We start from the raw sequence: 8,944 nt of genomic DNA on the forward strand, positions 1-8,944 counted from the left end.
GGATAATTCTAAAACTTTAATGGTTGGGCTTTAGTGTAAAAATCTATTATAATGTTAGATCAATAAAAAATCATAAACTATTAATAATGAGAGTAATAAAAAAAAGAACTAAATCATATAATATTTATGTGAGTTCTTATTATTAATATATTTGATTATTTGTGCCATAAATTATATGAGAGTATAAATTTATAAAGTGTTAAAATTTTATAACAAAATATTTTTATTTTGAATAAAAATTAACTATTAAACAGTATTGTTGATATTATCATAGTTATTATTTTATTATTATTAAAATAAAATTTTTTGAAAATTAGTAATTTTTAATAATTTTGTTCATCTTTTGGTAAATATAATATTAAATTATTTTTAGCAGATAAATTTTATTAATTTATATGTTCAAACTCTGGAAATTTTGAATGCAAATGGTAATGATTCATATGTGCAAAATTTTAATAAACATTGGTGTAAACTATATGTTTATTGTGTACAAAATTTCTATAAATATGGGTACAAATTATTACTGACTAAGTGCTGACAAAAAATGATAATACTTGTTAGTCTATAGCATTGTTCTTATTTAAAATCTTCATAATAGTTTTATTAATAAGATTTACTTTTTTCTACTTTGTGAATCCACTAAAATTGGCATCCATAAATCTTGAAGGTGTTTGCTACGGTACGATGATAAATTTATATGTACCGATACGATAAAAATATAGACAAATTAAAACACGACACGTGAATTATATTTTCCACATCAGTAATTAATTTTCTTTTTTTAAATATATAACATATTAATATTTTTACTAAACTACCCTTTAATAAAAAATAATATTTTTTATTTAATATTACAAAAAGACTTAAATATCCCTCTTTTTAATATTAAACAAAAATTACCCTAATCTTTTTAATTTAGTCAAAAATCAATTAACTTTAGTTTTATATCTTTAAATTTGAATCAATTTAAAAATCAAAACCAAAATACATTTCATTATTCATATTCATATACACTAAAAAATTAATTCGCTTCTTATGAACCCTAATCTAATTTCTTTTACCCCTTTCGCACCAAAAAGAAGAACGACTTCACAGTTAGAAGGTACAACTTTAGTTCTTCTCTTTCTTTTCTTTACTCATTTCTTAATTCTTCTACCTCAAATTTGGGAACTTGCTATACATTGCTCAGGTCTGCCCTTGAACAAAAGAAAGCAGACGACCAAAAACAGTTTGGACCCATTGACTATGATACACCACCACCACTATCTTCGGACCAGAAGACAATTGACCTTGCTACCAAGGTAAAAATCTCGTCTTTTCTACCGCATGTAAATGTTCCTTTATATGTACACATAACCATTGTGACGCAGATTGGAGTACGAATAGCTGTTGCCATCTTCGGTCTCGTTTTAGCTTTTGGAGATTTCTCCCTTCTGGATGGTATGCATGTGCACACCTAATACCGGGAAATATACTCCGCAAGTATAGCTCATGGTCTCATACCATTACTTAAATTGTTCTTTTTCTTTTCACACTGTATGGCTTTGGTTTGCCAATTGCTTGTTGACTCATTCTATGATACAAATTATTCTTGTTCAAGTCTGTAATGATCCTAGATAAACACGCAAATCATGTGCAAAAAAAGGTTTCTTCTTTCTGTATTACCTTTTATTTTAGTTTCAACCCACTATAACTTTTTTGTTGGAGTTGAGGTTCCTAGTCTATTTACATTAAATCCTGCAGCATCAGACTTATATATATAATTCAGCATATACGAATTCAGGTCTTGTAAACCATGCTTGCTTGAGACTAATGATTATGAATGTTCACACTTATCTTCATCGTGTTCATTCGATTGCTAGTTCCAATGAATTCAGGTACCACCGTACCAGTCAAGGGAGTGAAGAATAGAATTGAGTTTAGTTGCAGTGCAGAGAATTGTTCTGCAGTAATGATAATGCAGATTTTATGAACTAGAGAATTGTATAGTTATATTACAAACTGAGTATATTATTACAGTTAACAATAGCTAAGTGCTCTATATAGAGAGAGGATGCTAACTAACTAATAATAGAAAACAAACCAGAGAGCCAATTGATAAAACAGATTGGTCTTAAAGTATTCTTGATTTTCTTGAACACTAATTAAGTTATTTCAGTAATCTTGCTCTTATACTCAACAATATGATTACATGGAAGATTCCTTAATGACTAATTAGAGTTAAGAGTATGACCAAGAAAAACTCTCCAAGTGAAACCATTATGAGGATATAGATGTAGATTTACCTTGTGAAAATTTGGTTTATGACTTAACATAATGTTGTTGGCTTGTTGCTGGATAAATATGTAGTAAACCCCATTTGGAAAAGGCATTTGTGATTGTTCTGTGTGCACATGACTGGATGCCTAAACTTTTTGAATAAATATTTTGTTCACTATAATTTCACATGAAATGTACCTACTGAAAGCATATAGTTGTTCTTTCATAGGCATAGCTTTGGCATAAGTGGAGATGTTTGATCAGTATCTTGTCTCACAGTATTCATAGTGTGATTGGTGAAATATATTACATCATGTTCCCCCTCGATCTCTTTGCCCCTCTTATATATGTACTTCCTGATGTATGGCAGAGTAGACTTAAGGAATTTGAAGCAACATTAAGGAACTCCCCAAGAGATGCCACTGCTCTTGAAGTAAGTCATAGACTCATAGGTGTTTGTTCTTTTCTCCCCATTTCTGTGTGTCTAGATACATTGAAAATATTTTTCAGGGAGCTGCAGTAACTTTGGCAAAACTAGGGGAATATACAAGAGCTGCTTCTCTACTTGATGTTTTAACAAAGGTTGATAATGTTTTGACCATGGATATATTGTGAAACAGTTGTGTAAATTTTGTTGTTGTTTGATCTTCCTTTAATTTTGTAACTGATTCTTTTGTTGGGTTCCAATTAAGGAAAAACCAAATGATGCTGATTTTTCCCGTTTGCTTGGAGAAGTATGAACTCAAAGATTATGAAGGGAGTATTGCTGCATATAAAAGTTCAGCAATGGTTAGTTAATCTTTTAACATTTCAACTGCTCTTTGCTGGTGGATGCTTTTTGTGAACTAAATACTCGCATCTTAATTTCTAGCAAGGTCACAAAGAGTCAAGTATTTTGAGGAAACCAATAATTTAGGTTAGAACTTGGGATAGATTATGATATTTGTATTTTCTATTCATATCTTCTGGATTTTTTCTTAAAAGTATGCACTCAATATTCTGTTCTTTACCAGTCACAATTTCCAATTTTTAATAAATGTAATCTATCTGTTATGTCCACCTAGAAGTTGAAACTTTTGAGTATATCTGGCTTAAATTTCATTTGGAAATATCTATAAATAGCCTGTTGTGAATGACAGGTGTCTAGGGATATCGAATTTGAAGTTTTGCATGGCCTTACTAATTCATTACTTGCTGCCAAAAAGCCAGACGAGGTTTGCCATCATGATAATGGATTCTTAGGATGTACTAGCTACTAAAATTAGTGACAACGTACTCTTAATAAAAATGAAAAAAACCTGTCTTCAAATGTAGGGACCAAAAACAAATTAATGGCATTTAGGGACTAAATTGAATCCTAAAAATTAAAAATTATGGAGGCCAAACTAAAATCAGTAAGTAAAAATGTAGAGACCAATACCGTGATAGAGAATAAAAATGTAGGTATAATTGGTTAATGCTTAGTATGCCTTCATGATATGGCCACTCTGGTTCGTTAAGCTCTTATACTGTGCAGAAATATGGAGTTATTTTTTACACTGGTTTTAGTGCATGTGTCGACTAGTTGAATTGTATGCTAATTTTTCCTTTTTGTATTTCACGGGTAAGAGAATAACTTCAAACGGACGAAGGGATCTTCACCAAGTTTTTGGGAGAACTTTGGTTGCTCCTTGAAAATGGCATCATACTATTGAGAACTGATGGTGGCCCTCTACTAGGATTTAATTTTGCTCTTAGAGACAATATCTTTTTTTTTTTCACCTGTCCGTACCCTTTCTAGTTTGGAGTTTCCAAGGCTGTTGTTTAACATTACCGTGTTACCATGTGTAAGACTGAAACAGATGGAGTTATTAATTTTTAATGAATAGTAAATTTGGTTGAATATCTATGACTTTTAAATGTCATTAATTAATTTATCAAATACCAATAAGGTTGATTTTGGATTGTGCAAATACCAGTAAGATTGATTTTAGATTGTATAAATCTACGACTACGAGTGTATGTCATTTGGCAAGGATTCTAATTGATAATAATTTTCAAGAAAATATATACTTGTCTTGGCATGAAAAAGTCATAAGTTATGAATTATGGTCAATACTAATGGAATAACTAGTAGAGATTTAAACAAAAGGTAATGAATAACTAGTAGAGATTTAAACAAAAGCAACTGTTGTATTCTTTTATGACGGTGAAATACGAGTTAATACTCAAAATGATCCTTAAAATTTGACCTCCAACTCAATTTAGCCCTTGAATTACCAATTGACTCAAATTGTATCCTAGAATTTTAAAACATGGCTCAAATTGACCCTTCTGTCTATTTTCGTCACCGAAAAGCTGACGTGGCACATGTAATTAACACCTGACAGCCTCAACGGTTATCTGACGTGGTGAAATTCTTGTATGCATCAATTTAGCCCCCAATAATTTGAAAAAAAAAAAACCCTGCTAGAGTTCATGTATGTATCTGGATTATGCTTGATGTTGTGTTCTAAGTACTATGATTTTAGTTATATATTTATTATAAGGTATGTTTCTGATTATATGTGCTCGTAGATTACATGAATTTTGTTGGTAAGGAGGATGGTGATGTTGTGGCAACGGAGGGAGAGGCGTTTGGCCACTTCAACCGTTGAAACTATGTGGCCTATGCTCGGAGCTGCATACAACACTATTCTTTCTTCCATCTTTCTCTTTCTTCTTTCTCTCTCTCACACACACTCGCTCCTCAACTATCTATATTGTTCATATTTGTTGACTTGACTTTTAGTAGTTGAAAGAAGCCTTGTAATCATACATGTTAAATGGTTAGGTGAGTAACAGATTGATTATTAACCGACACAAGAATATGCTTTTCAAATCCCATTGTATTCAGTATTCATTTGCTTCTTTCTTATAGTTACTTTACAAGATGCACTTTGCTAAATTATGCAAAAGAATCTCAGCTTAACTTGTCACCGTTGGATTGGGACACTAAAATATACATCGACTTATATAATCAGTCTTCACTCATAACTTGGCTTTCAAAATGGTAATCAAGGAGATCCATGCCACCTCCTCACGGTTTCTTTGGTGAGGGTAACCAAGCTAATGCCCGTTTGCAGTTTCCACAGCCAAATGGTTTTCTCTCCTATTTCGATTCACTTCCTTCCGATGGTTAATCTCTATCCTGCAAAATATCAAATGCACCATGAATATCTTCGGCTAAAATAATTCTTATAGTTTCGTTCAGTATCACATGAAAAAGGTATTTAAACATTATCCAATTGCAGCAGTGGCCAAGTCTCATACCACTAAATGAGATTAACAGCATAGATCAAATGGCATAACAATTATGTTCAAACCACAGAAAGAAAAATTCGCTTATGATCATTTAGATCTCCTCTAGCAAGAAAAAAATTTAAAGAAAGAATATGTATATACTCGGCAACTAAATGTCTGATCAAACATTCACAAACACACATGACAATGAAGAGAGAGCTATAAACCTAAACTCAAGTCTTGACATCTACAGAAATATGCTGCAGCACTTCAACATTTTAACTGACTAACGTACATAGTTTGCGTAACAAAAATGATCTGCAAGTATTTTATGTGCTGAAATGAGAAACCCAGCTTTAGTGATAGGTAGGGAAACAGAAATTAAAGTATAAACAAGTATTAGATAATAAGTTAACCTGAGACAATGCCATAGTGCATCATAATGAAGACGACCAACAATTCTCCGCTTCCTCTCTCTATTGCGATCTCCACCGCGTTTAACCACTGGTAATTGCTTAATGCCCTTGGCTTCCATTAACTCCTTGGCCACAGCCAAACTGGTATTGGGATAACAGGTTAGAAGTCCACGCTCTCGTCCACGATAGGTCATGCCCCGAGTACAAACAGAGGAAACTAAGCATGTATTTGCCTGTCAAATATTTAATTTGAAATATTATTTGGGACAAGACTAACCAACAGGTATTGTAGACAGTATAACTGGGATTTTTCAAGAATAAATCAATTGACATTTTTATCACAGTAGTATAACAGGAAGATCCAGGCATGAATTTCACTAATGTATTTGTTCATCACTGCATTTAAAACCCATTCATTAAAGCTTTAATATATCATCTTAGCAATTGTATCCCTACCGAACCAAAACATAGAAATCATTTGTGTTATGATTTTATTCTGAAATTGGAACCCTCACTTATTTTCTATTATCATGTATTGTAAAAGGAAAGAACAGGGGGGAAAATATACTAATCCCAGAATAGTTTTGATAACCCAATCTTTGGTTGGTATCAAGTTAGTTTATATATTCATTGTTAGAAATTGTAGTTTATTTTTTTAAAATTAATATAATTTCTAACTATTCCTATTCAATATAAATAACAATTCAGATTAATACATAGCAAATAAAAGAAAAGGAAGGTGAGACTCAAAAAACTAAAAGGTGACTTACCAAGCATGATCATGTCTATTAAATCTAGTTTATATCATGTATATCAATTATGTTTACATGTCAGTATATTAATTTTGAATTGATTATAATTGATGTTAATAATTTAAAAGGCATATAAAATCCAAGAAAGTAGCTTGTTTGTTTTTTCTTTCCTTTCTTTTTTATTGAAACCATCAAACTAGATATTAACAACTACATATGACTGCAGTTAGAAAATGTACAAAGGAGAAAAAAATTACAAGACGAGCCAAAATAGTGAAAACTATAATTTCAGACAAAAGTATCAAATAAACACATCACATCTATCATGGTTCTAGATAATTAATATTTAATGTAAAAGTTACAGTACTTGCATGAACCAAACACTATAAGAAGTGTACTCACAGTAGCTGTCCACCACTCTTGCAAATTAGACATGTGTGCTTTGTGACTTCTTTTGGTGAATTTACAGAATATTCCTTTTGCAACACACTTGCATCAGTATCAACTCCATCCTGAAGCTAATGCCAAACGGAATGTGAGCAAGGAGCCAAGCACTATGACACAAATGAATACTAACAATACAGACATCAATGATTTCACATGATTATCGTTTTAAACTGTTTTGCCACTTGTGATTTACAAATTATGAGCTATTTTAACAAGATGCCAATTGCCATGCCAGAACATGGATAATTAACAGTCATCAGTTCAACATGGTTTCACAAATAGATCTAAATTATGAGCTTGAAATAGTCTGCAAAGTCTTTCTAACAAACGTTAAGCAAAGATGAAAAAGAATAATGACAAAAAACTAAATCCAACCAACCTCAGTTGTAGAAGGGTTAGATGAGACCACAGGATCACAATCCAACCTGCAATGAAAAGAATCAATTATTGAGGCCTTAAACCCACAAACAACTATGAAATAATGTGCTTATAATATAATCCAACAAGAACAATTTAGCCCTCACATGTTTACATATTTTCCACAATCACATATGCTAATTTGACAAGAGAACCCAACACCATCAGAAACCAGAAAGAAGGGTAAGAGATGTTTGTATTGAAATTTCTCATTTCGTCATGAATTTAACTAAAAATATTGCTTGGCACGGCAAAAGAAATAGATCACATCTAAGGATCAGAATGAATATAACACCAATTTCATTCTAATTCAGAATCACTGCTACATAACTAAATTAATTCATAGATTCAAATATCATTTAAGTACCTTCTCCGTTTGGAACATGACCCACCAGTCCCTACAATATTGTCACGCAACCTTGAAGGGATGAGGTTGGAATCATCATCATCAGCCAATGTGGTAGAAAGATCTGAACCCGTGTCCAACATGATTCCATTTCTCTTAGAATGAGTCGATTTTTCTCCATCATGCCCGACATCGTTCCTAACTAAATCTTCATCCAGTAATGGATTCCTTGACTCTGGCATTTGTGCTGTCTCGTTTCTAAAGATATCAGGTTGAACCCTTTGAGGCACCTCAACCTTACCATTTTTTGGGAGAAGGGAATCTGGGAAAGGGAGAACAGGGGAAGTGATGATGCATGGACTTACCAAGGGCGACTGGGTGACGAAGAGGACCCGACCCCATAAGAGGACGAGCGACGAAGCAAGTGACGACCCTACGACGGCGACGGCGAGTACTTGAAACCAGAAGACGACGAGCGACGATGATCCGACGAGTGCTTCTCTCGCCGGCAAGGAGGAGCCCAGGAAAGGCCGCGAGACGTTGAAACGCCGGCGACGAGAGGAGAGGAGCAACGAGACGCCGGTGAGTGTGACTCTGTGAACGAGTAGAGACTCTAGTGAAACCGAGAGAGACTCTAGTGGCAGTGAGAGAGAAGAGAGAGTTTGAGTCTCAGAATTGGGAATGAGAGAGACGTTCCTTGAGAGTGTGCTGGTGAAAAAATCCAGGAAGATGAAGACATGAAGCTCTGTTTTTTATTTTTTTTTCTCAAATTTTCAGATGATTTTTTTTTGTATGAACAATTAGAGACAGGGTTGTCTGAGAACCCAACAAACAAAGAACAAAGTGATTTTGTTTAGTATTTTTTAAATTTATTTAATTTTTTTTGTATGAATAATTGATTATGATTTATAAAAAGACAAATGATTTTGTTAAATATATTTTTGTTTTTGTTTTTTAGATTATTTAAATTTTAAAATTATAAAATTAAATAATTTAATTAATCTAAAAGAGTAATTTTTATCCAATTTATATAAAAAATGGTATTT

General features: G+C 32.6%; 1 protein-coding gene across 2 annotated transcripts; it reads right to left on the reverse strand.

The window, feature by feature from the left end:
- Positions 1–5,108: 5,108 nt before the first annotated feature.
- Positions 5,109–8,686, reverse strand: LOC130976371 (uncharacterized). 2 transcript variants are annotated; one of them, XM_057901218.1, is made up of 6 exons: positions 8,264–8,680; positions 7,920–8,156; positions 7,515–7,560; positions 7,091–7,206; positions 5,937–6,169; positions 5,109–5,428 (listed from the first exon to the last, which is right to left on the reverse strand). In XM_057901218.1, exons 2-5 carry the CDS (start codon positions 8,138–8,140, stop codon positions 6,154–6,156), a joined length of 399 nt encoding a protein of 132 aa, XP_057757201.1. In that variant the 5' UTR covers positions 8,141–8,156; positions 8,264–8,680; the 3' UTR covers positions 5,109–5,428; positions 5,937–6,153. The 2 variants fall into 2 exon arrangements, with proteins under 2 accessions (XP_057757201.1, XP_057757202.1); XM_057901219.1 differs by having other exon boundaries at positions 7,091–7,200; positions 7,920–8,686.
- Between the last annotated feature and the right edge of the window lie 258 nt (positions 8,687–8,944).

This window comes from Arachis stenosperma, chromosome 4, assembly GCF_014773155.1.
Source record: "Arachis stenosperma cultivar V10309 chromosome 4, arast.V10309.gnm1.PFL2, whole genome shotgun sequence".
NCBI lineage: Eukaryota > Viridiplantae > Streptophyta > Magnoliopsida > Fabales > Fabaceae > Arachis > Arachis stenosperma.

Coding starts and splice junctions, on each gene's coding strand:
- LOC130976371 (XM_057901218.1), bottom strand. CDS start 8,140: ATGCCAGAGTCAAGGAATCCATTACTGGATGAAGATTTAGTTAGGAAC. Junction 7,561..7,919: donor TCATGTTCCAAACGGAGAAG/GTACTTAAATGA, acceptor TTTTCATTGCAG/GTTGGATTGTGATCCTGTGG. Junction 7,207..7,514: donor CTAACCCTTCTACAACTGAG/GTTGGTTGGATT, acceptor GTTTGGCATTAG/CTTCAGGATGGAGTTGATAC.